The 18,637-nt window shown below is 45.0% G+C and overlaps 1 protein-coding gene across 1 annotated transcript in view; it reads right to left on the bottom strand.

The window, feature by feature from the left end:
- The window catches only part of LOC131293494 (sodium/potassium/calcium exchanger Nckx30C), a 61,527-nt gene that overhangs the window by 8,206 nt on the left and 34,684 nt on the right, over positions 1–18,637 (bottom strand). The window contains exon 3 of the mRNA XM_058321571.1: positions 3,977–4,184. Coding sequence (XP_058177554.1) covers positions 3,977–4,184 — 208 coding nt within the window. The remainder of the gene's footprint in view (positions 1–3,976; positions 4,185–18,637) is intronic.

Raw genomic sequence — 18,637 nt, 5'->3', positions numbered from 1 at the left:
TAATGGATGAATTCGAGGCGCCTGCCACGTGATTGCACAAGAGCGACTGATACAGTTCCTACAGAAAGATCAACTTCAAATTTCCACTTTTACGCGCGCGTGTCTCAAAGATATGTTGTTCCATTTTTTTTTTTATTTACATTTAAATTTGCAAAACAAAAATCTCATCATCATCATCTGTGAGATCGTGATGACAAGTGCAATGCTTACAAACATTAAATTTTCACAATACACATCTACGAGACATTACACATTCTACTGGGTTCTACTTAACAACCTGCTTAACGTACACGGCACACAAGCGCTTGAACTCGCGAACGTTTGCAGCCTCGGCAATCTCTCTAGGCATGCTGTTATACCATTGTATACCTTTACAAAACAAAGAATTTCTAGCAAATACTGTCGAAAAGTTTGACGTTCTAGGATCATGAGCCCTTCGAGTGTTGTACCGGTGAACGTCAGAACCTCTAACTACTCTTTCTCCAAAGTACCCCGGTAACAAGCCCCTCAGGAGTTTGAATATTAGTATCATAGTCTGGTACACGATCCGCTGCTCTACCGACATCCATTGCAGGACATCCAGCATAACAGCAGACGATGCCATGGCTCAAAAAAATTACATCTTTTCCCACTGAAAAGAATTTGGAAAATATTCATCCGCAGCTGTTGTTCACTTTTGCCATAAAAGATACTTTAAGACTATTAAAATCCTGTCTTCTATGTGCACGCTTGGAGCAATCTGGAAAATTTCGAAATCCACCAAACGTTAAGCGCATGAAGTTTAAAATTGTCATCTAAACCGTCATCTGGCGGACGGATTCTTCCATGGTTTGCTTCACACGACCAGAACTCGGGACACCAATTTCATGCACATCCTTCAACCGCCTCAAACGACACCATGACGTGCATTCGCCGTTCGTCAGAAGCGAATACCAGAAGCAGCTGACGCTTTTCCTACCCGGACGTGGAGGAGGCGGATGTAGTTTCCTCTCAAGCACGTGGTGGCTGGTAGAATGGATTTTTGCACTCATAACCATAACACACGATATGGTGTGTAATGGGTGGCGCTTCCTCATTCATCTCAGTTTCCATCGCTTCAGGACGATTTTGAGCAGCTTTTTTGCTCTTCTTGCGCCAGCCTGCTTTTTACTGGGGATATTCTCATCTAAAATGCGACGCCAACTGCACGCGGCGTATCTGGAATGCTTCAGGAGGCGCCTGGTTGAGCGGGAGCTTGCATGTGTTTGCTTTAAGTACTTTATCGGTCTCTTCCTTCCTGGGCGTTCAGAAAGGCACAGTATCTTAAATTCCACTTTGAGTGACTGCACCATCCGGGAAAGTAAAACTGGTGGGCAAACACAAAATGTAACGCATCGCTTATGAAAATGACACGCTTTATCCAAAACGCTTGGTCGAAAAAAGAAAGCTGTTCTGAAGCTGTCACAAAGTCAACAAATAATCCCTTTTGCCAAACATCGTTCGCGTGCTATCGATCGACCGAAAACTAAAGTGGTCAATCATGACAAATACAATTTTCCAAAATGGCCCTATTGTTCGGCGCCAGTAACGATTCCCAGTTACCAAAGGGAAACGAGAAACCAAAACGACACACGGGAGAAAAAAATGGTAATTGGAAACGAGCACACCAGCACCATCAGTAGCCGTTGCGCGAAAGATTAATTGATGGCTGACATGGCAAGTGCTGAATTTTTCATTGCCACCCTTGATTGGCCAGTCCCTTCACACCCCTTGCTTCAACCGGCTGAACCTATGTTTGCCGGGCGCAAACGTAATCGGCTCAATGAGTCAGCGGAAAGGCAAGGAGGGGCCGAAGAATCGTAATGTTCTGGGCACGTGGGCACCGCCAGGACCGAAATCTGTCGCATCCGAGGCAGATTCATGACCTCACCGGCCGGCAAATTGACCTGTGGTAAGCATTCATTATGCAACGCGAAAGTATAACGATATGAAATATCAATTTTTGGTGTTCCCATTATGCCGGCCGTTAAAAAAAAAAATACGAGACGATGTCGATTGAACCATTTAAGCACCCGAGGGAGCGGGGCTTTGTGAAGGCTGGTGCGTGGGTTTTGTTGATTAAACATTAACTCGATCGGCTTACGGTGCATCCGGACGGAATGCAAATTAAATGGCAACGCATGAACGGGAAGTATTGTGGAACGACGTGTTTAACTTTCCTATGAACTTGAATATTCTCGAAAGCGAATCAACAATGACGATCCGACACTTGTAACCAAAGTTTAAAAAAAGGTTAAGAACTCATCAGTTGCACAACAATCAAATGCTTATGTACAGTAGGCACGTGAAGAAGCACAACGTAACAACACATTCCATGTACGCTATTCGCACCAATAATGTAACGAAGCATAATAACCGAAAACTTTACTATTAGAAGTCAAGGTCGAATAATCGTGGATAATTTGCCGACAGCAGAAGAAGTGTAGCATGATTTATGACATGAAGTTCATTATTCTTTTACTTTCGACAGTTACTGCTACTATGTTTTCGTTGCGTTTCACATCGCGTCCGCCTATCCCGACTCTTTGCATACATTTCTCTCTCACACTGAGCATAGATTTGCTCCTTCTTTTTTTTTTGTTACTTTCTTTTCCTTTTTTGTGTAGCTTGCATTCGCTATGCCAATCGAAATGATTAACGACACACTACGAGACGTCTAACAATCAACGCAAACCGCAACAACTTTCTACTCCATTTAATCATAAATGGCAAACATATTAATCTTCAAATGTACTTAAACTATGACCGATCTGGACCTGCGGTTCGTTCGTGTGTGGGCCGTGGATTGGATCGGCCGGCCGGTCGGTGGCCGACCTTCGCTTTTCCCTTCGTTGCATGTGCAACCCCAAACAATCCACGCACCCGAAAACCAACCGCAACTCCAAAAACCCGGTCCGGAGCACGCGAAGCAGACGTTAGCTAGCGGGCGGGATGGACATTTTTCCCGTTTCGCATAAATCGCGCACCCGCAAGCTTCCCGTATGCTTCGTTGCCGGTTCGCATTGTCAGTGATGTATGTATGTGGGAGGGATGAGTTTTTCCTTTCCATTTTTGTTTTTCCATTTGGATTTTGTTTTTACGCCTGTGCGCGGTCGGTTCGGCAAACGTATGACGAGAAGATTATTAATGATTTTGGGGAAGGGCGGGTAAACAGAAAAATAAAACCTCAGACGAATTTACACGCCCAGCCGTGGGCTCGTAATGAAAATGGTTTGCAACGCGTGAGAGACGATGGTGTGTTTGTGTGCGTGTGAGTAAGAGTGGGACGTAAATGAACACAATCTAAAAGCATACGAAAGGAAAACAACATTAACGAAGCTTTTCCGTGGTTGGGTTGGGAAACCCAAAAAAAACGGAGGAAACATCAACACACGAACAGGACACGCCGAACAGAAAAAGCAACACAAACATAGGTGTGTGCAGTAATGGGATGCACTTAAAATCATCAACCTGTACCACAGTGTGTGTGGGTGTATGTGTGAACATGACTTGATATAAATGAAACAAGAAAAAACGTAAATGGAAAGTGCATTGAGAACTAGGAACGGTTTGGCGTGAAAAGCTGGAACGGAAGCGACCGAAGGAAAACGACTATTATCCTTCGGTGGGACAAACAAAACGCAGGTAACGGTAACGAATTGAACCATACACCTAACTATAACTCCTCTCGTCATTGTGTCTGAGTTAGTGTTGTGTGTAGTTATGTAAGTGTATCCACGGAAAATCCGTTTCCAATTATTCCCATCCTCTTTGTAGGGATGTGTTTTCGGTCCGTCGGGGAATTTTTACAAAGGAATGTTCTTCTCGTCAGGGAAAGGATGTTGGGAATGGATCGATGCGATTGATTCGTGGGTCCGTGTGTGCTGGCATGTGTGTGTGTGTGTGTGTGTACGGGTGGGTACGAAGCGACACGAAGACACTAACGCACAGCACTTACCATCGTGCAGCGGGTCGATCGTGTGGATCATCAGCTGCAGCAGTCCGTGTCGGAATTTGGCCCCGGTTGCGGTAGGATTCTGGTGGATCGGGACGCTGCCACTGCTGGATCCCGGTGGTCCCGATCGGCTCTCCGAGGCGGCCCTCGACGTCACCGAGCCGCCCGGTTGCGTGGCCATCGATGTCTCCGACGAGTTGGCCGCATTTCCCTGCCGGGGTCGGACGCGATGGAAAGCAAAACGGAACGCATTAGTACTTAGCGTGGAGTGTGCCAAAGCTCTCTCACTACTAAACTTTCACTATCAAATCCGACTGCCAATTCAAAATGTTGCCAAATGGATTAATATTGGTGGGTTTTTGTGATTTTGAATGTTTTTGTTTGGTTTCAAAATGAATCCCTTTACTATTTAGTTGCTTAATATTAATGCAGTAAAGCGGTAAAGCGTTTAACAAACACAACACGAATGGTAGTAAAAAGAGTGAAAAAAAAAACCACAAACCGATGGAAAACTAGGGAAACTGATGAAGGTGGCAAAGAAGCGAACGATGTAGCAAAGTAATAAAATATTGAATATTTTCAACCCTCTGGATGGGGAGAAGTCAGTCATTTTCTGCACTGACGTATTTCGAAATAAATATGAAACCAACACAGTCGTTCCGAAATGTATCGATCCGAAACGAACAATTGCACGATCGCTGATTACAATTTTTGTGACAACATTTCATAACGAGATTGCGAGTAAGGACCAAAAATATGAACAAAGAATCCATCGTGGGCTCGCTCGATGGCGCTTATCTTGTCATTTATGCTGATGATGAGGAACGTCTGAGGCCAGAAATCGTGCGCCACTCTGACGTCAATGTCACACACAGCGATGCAGCTTTTCCCTTCTCCCCTTTCCGCTCGTCCCTCGCCGGGGAGCATTGTGGAGCATCCGTTCAAATGATCAATATTGACAAATCGTTTCGCGCGCAGTCGGGAACCAGGCTTTCCAGGCTTCTCGCGCTCGCTCCGGGAAGTTTCAGGGCCCAATCAGCCGATTTGATTCCAATCAATGGTCGATCACTCGTCAATTGTGTGTGTGTGTGTGTGCTGGTGGTGGTGTTGATGGTGGTAATGGTGGTGCTGGTTTATTCCCACACGCCCCAACGCTACGGATGGGGGCGTTTCGTGGAATCGCATTTGGGTATTAGAGCAGCATAATGCATAAACTATGTTTGCTGAGTGCGCTAGGTTGTATTTATCATCCATCGTTTGCAGCGTATCGATCGTATTTTTTCCTCGAGCCGACCTTCGCGAAAGTAATCAACGAGCAAAGTATCGATAAAATTACTTCAAACAGTTTTGATCGCCGCTTTCTTTACGATAATAATATAACTTGTTCACATTCTTCGAGGGGTGTGTATGTTTGCTAAACGTTTCTTCAGTCATCGGTATTTTTATTTACCGATTGGATAAACCTTTATGTTTTCCTTCAAGCCGCCTACGGCTCGTTAACAGAATGTGCGGAGTTTAGTATCTCATCAGGAGTTTACGAGACCGTTTGAACGCTGATTTGGTTTCACAGCTCGCTTTAAAACATGGCGCAAACACTTCCGCCAGCGCGCTTTTGCGCTTGCAAAATCTGTTAATGTGTAAGATAAGGGGATCAAGATAGATTGTGGGGGAAAAATAGGTAGAATGAAAGTAGCATAAAACAATCCAACCAGCCCCCATTCCTACGCCACGGTAATTTATCGACAATCATTACTTTTCGCTCTCGTGGAAATACTCAGGGTTTGGCGCCGAATGGCCATTTTTCATCCGAAAGTGGTTCTTATTAAGTTTGTTTGGTATCTGTTGTGTTCTTATGCTATCCTACTTCCACAGCACAACCATTCATCCTCTAACAAGGGGTTCGGAACAGTTGGTAATTGGATGACAATATTGATGGTAGCTGCCACGCCGCGCTTTCAGTTTTCGCTCGTATTAATTAGTGCCCGCTCAAAAAGGATTTATTCCGTTGATTTTAACCGGTTAGCTTAAACATTTAATGCTATTTTTGTGAAAATCAATGAAAGGATAGTAATAGTAGAATACCAAACGTTTTATTTTCGCCCTAAGGACTGACAATAATATCGCCACGAATTAAAAAAAGTCCGTTTTGAAAATTCAACCATCGCCATCATAAAGTTGCATGTTCTGAAATATGCTTGAACAAATTGTGATTTCTCGTTTGGTGCCGAAAATTAAAACACGTACACACACGCACACACACACGCATGTATACAAAAGTCTCGCAACGCAACGAACGTGGCCGGAATGAGTTCGGAAAATTCGGCAGCAGCGTGAAGATAAACAATAAATCAACGTTTCACGATTTGCGGTTCGAAAAAAAAATGGAGCGTAACGAATGCGAATTGTTGTTTGCCAGACTAATTAAGCCACCTGGTCAGCCAGTTCCGGTTTCCTCCCAGTCTTGCAAACGGTACGTTTATTTCCTTCGAAACCAAACGCAGCCTTTTCGTGAGGGAATGTACACGTTTTCCTCCATCGATGAGAGCCAGTTTCACGCGTGGCGGGTGATGCCAAGAAAAAATAACCACCAAACTTAAATAAAAGGCTCACCGAGAGGATGTAAGTGATTTCCAAGAATGAGCGCCTCTCCAAAGCACCATCGAGGTCGATCGCATGCTGTGTAGCAAAAACGGAGGACGCGTCAGCTGTGGCCAAATACCGTTCACGACAAAAATAAAAAAGACAAACGATGGAAAGCGGAGAAAACCCCACCGAAAATCCCCGACGGACTCCCATAAGTGCCGGGGCCGTGCAAGCCCTGTTGGGCGAACGGCAACATCCGTCTGTTACTATTGGTGACAAAACTTTTGCAGCCGCAGCAAACCGCAGCCCGGTTGGGCGCCTTTTTGGGACAAATTAAATGGACCAGCATTAAACGTTTGACATAAAATTATGGAGATTTATTGTGGAGACTGTTTCGCTCTCGTGTCTTTGTGTGCTTCCGCCGACCGCGCGTCCGGAAATCGGGCGCTCGTACATTCATTGGTCCCTTGAGAATACGGAAGATAGCGTTCTTCGCAGCAGGAGGATTAGTTCGGAGAGGTTGGTCGTACGCCCGTCACGATGGAATATCCTTCCCTCGTTCGTTGGAGGTCACTTTTCTTTCGACTCGCACATGGCGAGAAAATTGTTTCTCGCGCCAATCAACTGAAAGTGTCGCATGTGAACTTGCGGGCGTTTGTCAAGAAAAACTATCCTTCAAGAAGAAGTTCAAAGGAAATGAACATAGACCATTTCCAAGCAGCACAACTTAGATTGTCCAACGATATATGTTAGTCGCTGTGAAATGATTACTTTTGGGTGTTTTTGCCGGCTGGACAAATAAAGTGGGAAATTTATTTTTTCGTCTGTCACATTCCATTCTTTAACCCTTGTGGGAATAGAAACAATCAATTGTTGCTGCTGTAATCGTGCAGCATTTTTCTCTCAGCAGTGACATGGCTGGATGAAAAATGGCGAATGTGCGTGAATGTTTTTCCTCAAGCGTTGGGATACTTTTTGCTAATGATACCATTGGATCCGTCGGTCTCAATTCAATCATCCTTACATTGGATAACTACAAAAAAAGCTCCCCGACAGAGGGTACCACGCCCGTCATCTTAAAAGTATCAGTCGCGGAGCGCTGAGGGAAAATTAACGCATGTACGATCGCGTGCGCGACCGTTTTCCACGCGACCGGTTATTCACACCAAGCGCTCGCATGCCACCAGCGGAGTTTCTGCGAGCGGAACAATCGATGGTGGTTTAACGATAAGCCACAAACAGTCTTCTGGTTTTAGTGCCGAGCAGTTGACGCTACATAATGACACCCGGGGTGGTCCACCCGAACCCCGCACGCACGCACGCACGCACGGTCAATTATGGCGTGCAATTAATGGAGATTTTTTGAGTTGAAACTCAGGTTTAATCAAATACATGTTGCCAAAAATCTTGTCCTATAATGTTTCTGATTTCTTGCAATCCCCCTTGCTTCCGAAGTCCAAACTAAACCCATGGCGAATAGGCAATCGTTCAAGTGGCGTGTTTCCGGAGCCGCTTTAAAAATGAATGCCCAAAACATTCGATTTGTTGCTCGCGACGACACGGCCGTTTTATATTAATTTCCACCGGTACCATTTCAACACGTACCACGAATCGACGGTTCGTGCGCTGGCCGGTGGCCAAATGCGGGCCGCTGCACTGCTGAATGAAGACGAGTGGATCATAAAAAGATGATCACCATTAGGCGATTCGATTACGATGTGGCAGGTGTACCTCCAAGCCCGAACCCGATTGCGGAGGGATATGTAAACAAGGGGGCAGGTAGGCGCATGGGAAAAATGTAAATAAATAAAAAGATACCGAGCACGATGGAGCCCCTTTCCCGTCCCGAGGTTGCCTCAAAGCCTGCGCTTTTGGCGCGCATCAGGAAGCATATCAAACACCTCGAAATCACATCTTGTGCCTATTTTCGAGGAGAACACCGTTTTAACAATTTACAGGGAAGGTAGTGGGCTTTTCGGTGGCAAAAGGGAAGGAAAGATAAGGAAAACGAGGCTGGTGAGGGAGGGGGGAGGGGAGGGGGGGTGAAGAATTGCACGAGGTATGCTTTGTGACGCGCAGGCGCACTCGAGCCTCCGGAGGAAGCTTTTCAACGTCGTGGGAAATTAATCGAGCTTTTCGATCTGGTGGGAATTTTTCGGTGAACGTGTTTTTCTTAGGCTCGCGAGTGGTTTTCCTTTTTTCCGACAATGTCGTGAAAAAGATAGACAATGCATAAAAATATGCGAGTGAGAGAGGGACAAAGAGCGAGAGTCATGAGGACTAGGAATGATAAGGAATGAAAAACGAAAAAAACACATAAGAGAGAGTGAAAAAGGACTTCGAATGAAGGCACGATTCGCTCCGTCGTTTGTTCGTTTTTTTTCATGAACACAATCGTCAGCCCACTCCCGAGCTTCCTGGAGCGCCCGCCGTCACCAGCAGCCCCCTTTCAAGGTGAACTCGAGGAGGAAGGAAAAATAATACTTCTGGCACTTTTAGAGGTGAACACGTCCTTCGGGTAACCGGGCGAGGGTTTGTACGTGTGTTTTTTTTTTTTGTATATTTTCCGGTGCTCATATGACGCAGAGGGAATTCCGGCAGGGAGACAGGGATGGGACAGGCTCAGAGTGATATTGAAATGATACGTGGATCGAATACAACGGACGTGAAAAATCACCACCGAAAGGTGAGCAACGTGTGGCATTCGTAAGGCAATTCGGTTGAGAAGTCGTGGAGGGTTTTTTTACGGATTTTTTCTCGATTCGCTTTCGTGCCTTCTCTGGGGAGCACTTTGATGTTCCATTATGTTAGCATTTGCGTACAGCTTGGGTTTTCTTTGGCTCAAGTTTTATTCAGTAACAGAAAGGGAGCCGGCTCGCGGAAGACAAATTTAGTTGACAACTTGAATTGTTGTATTCTATGTTAGGTATTTTATTTTAAACACGGTTTATTTGAACTCAGATGAAGGCCCCCAGCCGGTCACATAAACCTACAATAGGTCGTTTCATCTGTATGACCTCATTTTCCTCGGGCGTGTACGTGGCCTCCTTCAAATTAGCATCTTTAATTAGCACTCCGGAAGACATCCAGAACAAACCGGCCGTAAGAACTACTATTTCGATCGGCGAGGAGTGGGCGGGGGAAGGGGGAGGGGTTTATCGGAACTCGAGCACTTCCGAAATGAAACGTGCAGTATCTCCGGTATCGGATCGGATGACCGGCGATTCCGCAACCCCTCCCCCAGGAAAGGGGAAACGATCGGAAGGAAATCGAACCGCATGTATGTGTTTTCTGCCACTTTTCACCTGTCGGCCTGACCTCACTCGAATCAGGTAGCCCCTTGCCTTTTGTCTTCGGCCACCAGCGGTTTCTTTCTCTCTCACACACACTCAATCGGAAAGTGCAGCCGCATTGCAGCGCGCAGAGAAGCGAGCATCGCCGACCGGGAAAATCGATTATTAATTCCCTCGGCCCTCCCCCAGAGAATGGCACGGAGAATAATCAGACAAATACGGCGGTGCAAAGCGGTGTTGCCGGTACGCTCAGTTCACGCTCTCATTCGTTAATTCGAAATCGAATTAATAAACACACGGAATCGGCGTGGCGCGGTGAAACGAAATCAAACGAGCCTGTCAGACCGCCCCCGGTTTTGACCGAAAGTGAATAAATTAAGCTCAAGCACCGAGCGCTGAGCAGCCGCCGTTTTCCGGATGCATTCCAGGTCGGGTGCCGTTTCGGGCGGACATCCTTTTGAGCTCGAGTCGAGTGAAGACACACACACACACACACACACACACACACACACACACACACACACACACACACACACATCCACAAACACATATGCTTCGCATATCATTAGCAAGTGATTGTACGCCCGTAGGTCGGCTCGACACCGGGCTCGAATAAATTATGCAAATTTATTTATGAAATTTCTATTCCGCCAGCCTTTATCCCCGGCCAGCATTCGGGGGCTGCGTATGTGTGCATGTGACAGTCATCCGGCTGGTCGGGTTGTTTTTCGATGCCCATCAACCGTCACACCACTCCACCAGCACCACCGGTGACATGGTCAGTTTGACGGCCCATTAAGGGACACGCGGGACACTGTGTGGTGTAACATGGCAAATTGAATTTAATCGTGGCTTAAAGATTTCATCACCGATTTCATATTTCGCATCACCATCGCCCAAACCACACACTCCACCGGACGGGACACGGGGCTGGAAAAACTATCCGGATTGAAATTGAGCGATTATCACGGGATCACTTAGCACCGATTCGGTAGGATCATAATGGTGCGATTGGACGGCAATCGAAAAATAATATCCAGTTCGTTCAGCTCCGGTTGGCATTGTTGATCGATTCACATTTCCCACCGCAACCAAACCGAGATGGGGAAATAATATGTACACCCTTCTTCTGGTACCAGACCAAACGGGTTGCTGTGGAAAAGTACTATTCATTCGAAAGTATTTTCCATCGTAAATCTTTTGCAATCTCCATTCCCATTCACGGTAGAGGGTCAGGAGTTATTTTTCATTTTCCAACCGGATCGATAAGAGCAGAAACGAATGTTAGATCGGCAATTAAAAGAGCAGAGGTACCATCAATATTCCTAAGATATACTGCACGAACATCGTTTTTTCTCAGGAATTTTATTGTCCAATGATATTTTGAGTTTATGTTGGACCAGTACGCTCCTTTCAAGGTTCTCTATTTGACGTAAAAGATAGTCTTCAACATTCTGGATGAATCGAATGGAATTAGAGTTTGGTTATCTCTTCCTCCGTTTCACAAACGAACTACATAAATCAAATAAGAACCTTTCCCAGAAATCGTTGGGAGAAATCGTTTACATTTCCAGCCCACAATAAAAAGGGTTATCTAATGCATGGTAAACATTATCAATATGGCTGACAAAAAAGAAAAACTATGCCTCCACCACCAGCACTTTCCTGTCCCGTGTGCTCGATAGCGAGCGAAAAGTGTGGAAGCAATTATCATGGGAATTTATTTCCGATCGTTTGAACCTATTTCAAAACTACACTTCTGCGCGCGGCAGGACGCACGGTTCGATCGTGAATATTTTTTGCTATTAATGCGATCACCACTTCCCGGCGAGCATTATCACAACCGCTCCAGTCGGTGCGAGAGGGCGCGATAACGAGAGCAGAATGTCGCTGTCGAATCGAAATCAATAAATTATGCTGTCCCCGCGGACCGGTGGATGAGATTGTAATTCATGAATTCAATTTATCATCCACGAGAAAACATTACTCCGCGGCTGAAGGTGAACGCGTGGTTGGTTTTTGCCGTCGGTCGGCGCCAAAGCTTTGGGGGTTATTAATGACTGTCAATAATTGAGGCCGCACTTCTGCTTCCGGGCTCGCAGCAGCTTTCCTTCCGGGCTAACGATGCTTTTTAAAATGCAGCAGTAGAAGCACAGAGCGAGTGTTTTGTGCTGTCGTTGGTAATTATTCTCGCGGATCTTTTATCACGGTGCTTCTTAACTTTAGGGCGATGTTTTCACGGAACCTTAGTTTTTTTTATTCCACGTGTAGCCAGCACTCAACCAAGCCCATCTCGTTGAACCAAGATGCAGCGGTTGATGGGAGGAACGAAAATCTTGATTGATTGTTCGAAAACCTTGGATAATCCTTCTTAAACCCGCTGCGATAACGATGGACTTGCTTTTGCTTTCGCATGTCATTGTATCACCGCCGTTAGGATGGTTTCCGCAAGGAATTACGGCGCGACAACGACATGAAGCATCAAAACTAAAATATGTAGGGGTAGAAAAAAAAGATCGTAAATATGTCGGATATAATAAGGCATTTGATGGGATATAAGATAGACGAAAAAAGAACCGCTACGGTCTAGGCTCCGCTACGAGAACGATCAGTAACTTGAAAGCTAACCCATCGAGAGAAGTGAAATGAAATGGAATGAAGTAGAAGTAAAATCAAAACGAAACCTAAAACACATCCAGAACTGGCTAACCATAGAACGAACGGTCAGTAATTACTATGAATATCGTAATGAACATCGCTAGAACTGGACAAGAAAAACGAAAACATTCAAGTGATCAAACAAGTACATAGGTTAAATTTTCAAACGCAAACGGCTAAACTGTACTATACTTTTGGAGAATGCGTTTACCCCTAAACGAACAGTAATTAATCAAATATAATCAATCAATCTATCGACACGAGTAAACGAGTACAGTAGAACAAATAGTCCAGAGCAAACGGATGGAAATGAGAGAACAAACGACACGGTAACTAGAATAAAGGAAAATAAAGACTCACTGTTTTCGAGCTGACAGACGGGTTTAAAAGTATTTTCTTTTTTTTTAAGAATAGCGCACGGAAAAGAAACCGTCACCATGAAGGGAAAATGGCGAAAAAAAGTGGATGGTGGCTTCTTTGTGCCAAAGTTTTCCATTGGTGTTTTGATGCTTTTGGTCAACAACAAAGCTGATATTTTCTCACTTGAGAAGTGTCCAAGCTTTAGCAGAGACAGGAGCTAATGGGAAAAGTTCGACTATTGTGTCCCTAGTTTTTGTTTCTTTAGCGTGCTTTGTGAAGTAAGAGTATAGAAGTAATAAATTTTGCAAAATTCATAAACAAAAAAAGCAAGTAAGAGCCACTCGCTGAACGGGTACATCGATCTTTGTTCTTTTAAGGTGTTGTAACTTTGTATATTACAAAATTTAATCCACCGTCTTAAACCATTAAACAACCTGAGAGAGGTTTGTCAAGAATGTTTCGTGAAACATATTTTTAATGAAACACCATGCGTCTCCATCGTTCAATCACTGTATAACAGAAATATTACTATTGGAATTCCGTATCTAAAAACATTTTTCACTTCACTAAAAGTGACACACTCAACTTAATTTTGAATCCAAAAAGTATTTGTCTTAGAAAGTTTATTTTTTTTCTCTTAAAATACCAGGCGTTTCCATCGTTCTATATAGATCAAATAAACTTTTTTTTTCAATGTTAAAAATTTTTAAGCAAAGTTTGTTCTGTAGCTTCAATGCATTTTCATGGGCTACAATTGAGAAACATTCGAATAGCTCTCTTTCAAAATGTTACCAAAGAGGGAATGTTTAGGAAATTAGAAACAACTTTTATTGTAATGAGAATTCAGTTCAATCGAAAATGTTATCGCCAGCTTTCCTCTATAAATGATGTTAGTGAAGGTTATCAACTGAATGCAATCAGAAACGGACCGGGCACAATTGTGTGTCTATCGAGTCAATAAAACTGCAAAGTTTAACCACTGTCTTAATGTCCAACAACAACGGGCTAATTGCGATGCCATCGTTAAGTAGCGCGGCGTTTTATCGAGCTCGAATCTATAATTGACAAATTCTACCGAAAGTTTTACGGTCGTTGAAGCGCGGCAAGGCAGGGCCATAGGAAAACGCACCGCTTAGTGGAGACCAGAACAAATAAACAGACGAGTATGACGTGCGCTTTGCGCAAACTGGGAGACAACCCTAAATAAATACCATTTGTTACATCACCGAAGGAACAGCGAGCGCTCACCGAAAGGCACCCAACTTCTCCCCGAGTTGTGAAGGGCGAAATTAATACTTGAGCCGTTTATGCGTAAAGCGCACAGCGTGAAGGAAATTGTTTATGAATTCGCCTCACGGTCACGGTCCAAAGTCAGTCGGTGAAGCGCGTCCCCGAGAGCACTTATGAAAGCACGAAAGGGACACTAGTCCCATTAAAACCATCCGGGGTTTTGATAAAGTAAAACGAAACAAACCCGATTTCCAAACAAGCGTTAAAATAACTGCCGCTATTTCCAACACGTTCTAAACACCCGGAGAAGATCGGAGAGATGGTTGCTAGCATGATTTTTCGCTCCAATTTCCCCCAATATCGTACACTCTCGAGGGCGAACTAAATTCACCTGATTTGGGGGAAGGAATTTAGGTACTTCTTTACCTTCAGAGCAATTCACTTCTGACACAGAAAACTTCAGTTACCCAGGCAGTTGTTGGCACTCCGTCGAGTAACATCCATGCCACGGTGCAGTCTGGTAGCAACCTTCACCGATAGTATCGATAAAACAGGTGTATGGGTACACCGGTTTGGTGTGGTGGTGTTGTTGCTAGCGGCAGTTAGCAGCGATAAAGAAAACCCAGACTAACGAGGACACGCTTGTCGACAACCGATAGGTTTGCTGTTTCTTTTTTTCCCTTCTGACACCAGGGAAATGTAAGTACATGCGCTTTGATCTCGAGTCAGATGTTACGTGTTGGGTGAAATTTCAGACTGGTAAATTTCTATGAACCACTCCATGCGAACGATAGAATCTGTGTGGCAAAATGTGATGATTTCAACAACGAAACTCAATTGTGTGTGTACGGTGGCGCACCGTTGGAGGAACTTCTGCAGTTTGTTAAGTTTTCCAATCAACCAGCGTAACCGTTCCATGTGCATCGGCTGGTGGAACTTCTCATGCTGCACCATAACGATCGTCGCTATGATAGAACCATTCGACTCGAACCAGTGGCCCGTACAAGAACAACAGTAGAGACCCCTTCACGTCCAATGCCTCCACGAAAGCCGATCCGTATGGAGCGTAACATTTCCAGGAAGACATGCGACCGGGCGACGCGGCTAAATATATAACCAAACAATGCTGTGTCGTGTCGCACGGGCCCGCACCAATGATAATGTAATTGCATGGGCACGGGCCGCATTTTGCATGCACGTCGGGTCGCCTGTCAAAGTCTAGGGTGACAGGTTGGGGCATGCTCGGGATGACGTGTGTTTTTCAGAACACGGGGAAGTGGAGCGCTTGGAAGCACATGGAAATAGTTGCGAGACGAGTGTAAACGGAGATAACTTGGTAGACAGAGCGAGCGGCTTGTGTAGAGCGATGATGTAGAGCTGACGGTTAGTTTTGTTGAAGCAAAACGCGTAAAGTTTAAAGGATCTAGCAAATTCTTCCTTTATTTCAGATACGGACAAAAACATTTTAAAAGCTTTGCAAAATTGTACAAAGCACCATGCACTACCATCGAAAAACCTTCGAAATGTCTTCGTTTAGTTACAAAATTCTCTGGTAAATTATTTAAAAAAAGGAAGAGTATCATCCAACCACAAGTCATTTAAAGTTCAAATAAAATATAAAATCAGATTTAGCTCTGTAATAGAAAAATATGTCGGAAAAACAGTAAAATTGTATAAAACACCAGGCGCCTCCATCGGGATGCCGTTGAACTGTCTCTCCGCGTTCTCCGTGTAAAGATGTGATTGAACCGAACTCCGTGGTAATGATAATCAGCTGAAGCACCCATGTTTATCATCAGCTCATCTGATTTATCGACAGGAAAGCGCCGGCACCCGCCTTCATTATCTCGTCCGAAGAGAAGAGAATATCATTTCCACGGCAACTACCGAAAAGCACAGCGAACCGAAGCGAACCAACGCTTCCCAAAAACTGACGTCACTTTCAGCAGCATCGCTTCCAACGTCAACATTCGGACCACTTTCCGGGTGAATCATTAATAACGAGCGTCGGCGCGCGTTGCGCTCGCGAAACTAATTCTTGGCTATCAATTTACACATTAAACAAAGCGTAGTAAGAGTGGGAATTTCAGCAGCTCCCTACCTCCTCGGCACACTCCTGCCGATTCCACCATTTTCGCCTCAATCAAAACTAATGGAGGGACCATCGAATTAAATGTGGTACTTGCGATTTCTGTTTTCTCGATTAACAGGCGCTCGGCATGAAAGTTTCAATGGTACGTCGTTTTTAGGGATACGGGTTTTGTTCTTTTATGCTTTTTAAGAATGAATGTTTTTAATTAAACTCAATTGTGTGTTGCTTTATTGATTAAACAAAATTAAAATATCCTATCATCTTTAAAACCAGCGCACGCTACGCAGCTACGTTTCCGCGACCTTATCTCCGATTGAGCAGCAAGTCGCCTTTCGAGTAGACGCACAATTTCTCAAATTGATTAATGACAGCCTTCAACCTGCCCCGAGTGCGTCGCCCGGAACAAATATCCGACGCTGCTTCCTCTCCAACGTACACGAGGCTCCCATCTATCACTAAAGCCCCCCACGTTAAGCCCACTTCGGCCATGTGCGCATCCTTTAGGATGGCAACCGCTGTATCCGTGGCGTTCGTTCGAGTTGCGTGATGATTTTATCTTGTGCCGTCTAAAAATATCGACCAACAAATGGACAAACGATTCCGGCGAAAGACGACACGACCGTCCACGTGCACATACACCAACACACGTCGGAGGGATATCGTTTGATAAATAATCGCCCAAGAATGGACAGTAATTCAACACATAAATTCGTTGCCGTCGGTCGTGCGTTCGGAGCACTTTTCGGCCCACGAACAACTTGCCATGGTGTCCGAACGTTTCCTCAAGAAACTGTTCACAACCGTCGGGACCGAGGGATGTAAAAGAAGGTGGCATGTTTGTTGGCACAAGAGAATGGCACTCTTGTAACGGCAAGTCGTGGTACACGCCACGCTGGACTGACAGCGTATGTTGGGTGAATGTGTTGTCAGTGTTGTCGTGCTTTCGGTCAGCCCGAAAGTCGTTGGCTGAACGGTTCGGGGCCCCAGACGCTCTGGCTTACCGAGTGAAAGTCCGGGGCTAAGTTTTATTACATGGCCACATACAACGAGTTCTACATTATTGCTTTATAAATTTCTTCAAAACGAATACCCGGCTGCTTTCGGCTGACAATTTGGATGCAAAGCTTTCGGGGAACGAACGGCAACCGGTTATTTGTTGTTCCTTCGAAGGGCTTCTTCCCTGGATACCTTCTGCATGGATCACTGGCTGTATGTTTTACGATAATTATCCAATTATCTCCTAATTTATTACTGCTCAAATGCTTTCTCCCAAAAGGTCGCATGATCAACGTTCGTTTGTTTGTTTGTACATGGTGTTTTTTTGTGTTTGTTTACCTATTTGCAAATCAATAGAACTTCCATTCCATTGGGATGAGTTTGAGCCTTAACGAGGAACCATGTATGGTTGCATATTATTTCGGCAGACATACGGTATAAAATTGTGCTTCTTACTCAAGCACTAGAAAACAGTTTCATCGTCTGTCAAAGTGACTTTATCGTTTCGATATTTGACTCAACATGAACCATAAAATGGACTAACCTTCTGGATAAAGCAGGGCAACGTCGTTAACTTTCACCAAATCTTTGATATTTACGATCAAACGATGAAAAAACCAAAGTCGTTTTCTGATGCACTGCATCGAGGGCGCTTGTCTGCAGGTCAATAAAAAAACTGTCCACCCAGGCGACATTCTACCAGCCACATTAAAGGGCCTCAGGGCAACGGAATGCAACGGGGGTTGATCAGGCGAAAGGTTAGCCCTCCCCCATCCTAACGGGGTCAATCACCACCACGAGCGAGTGACACTTTCACCACAAGGACATTTAACCGAGCAGTAGTACGAGCAAGAAAAACTACCTATCAAGAAACCATCCCACAGAAGGAAAAGCCAACACCGCCAAGCCTTTGATGGATCGGTTCCCACTGACATATCGTCCAATCCGTCCGCTGCGGCATTCCCAAAGTTCCAGCCCGCCAGCTGGCCACTGGCGACACTCCGGACGACCATTTCAATTGACATCGCCAAGACCATCAATCACTTTCAGTGTTCGAGCAGGGCGTTCGGGGTTGAAACTATGCTTTCCGGTCGGACTATGTTTCGCCCACTTTCGCGGGGGTGTGGGTGGTCTTAGGGAAAGGAGCACGCGCCAAATGGTACCGGTTCGTGTGCATCGAACGGTGGCCGCAATCAAACTGACTGCAATCCCGTGCCGGGCATCTTTGTGTGTGAATGATTGACTAGAGCTGCAAATGGAAAAGAAGTGCCACGATGACAATCCGATTTGATCGACGAGCAATCGCTCGCCCGATGGTTGACATTGAAGCTTCGAATTGTTTACTCCTTCCAAGGATATCCGCTCCGATGGGATCGATGGGTTATTATTATTTTCCCTTCAGCTTTCTATTACTGTGGCAAAGTGAGCTATTTTGTTAGATGACGATATGAC

This window comes from Anopheles ziemanni, chromosome 2, assembly GCF_943734765.1.
Source record: "Anopheles ziemanni chromosome 2, idAnoZiCoDA_A2_x.2, whole genome shotgun sequence".
In the NCBI taxonomy this organism is placed as follows: domain Eukaryota; kingdom Metazoa; phylum Arthropoda; class Insecta; order Diptera; family Culicidae; genus Anopheles; species Anopheles ziemanni.
Note: the sequence above shows the minus strand (reverse complement) of the source record. Positions and strands in the feature narration are given on the sequence as shown.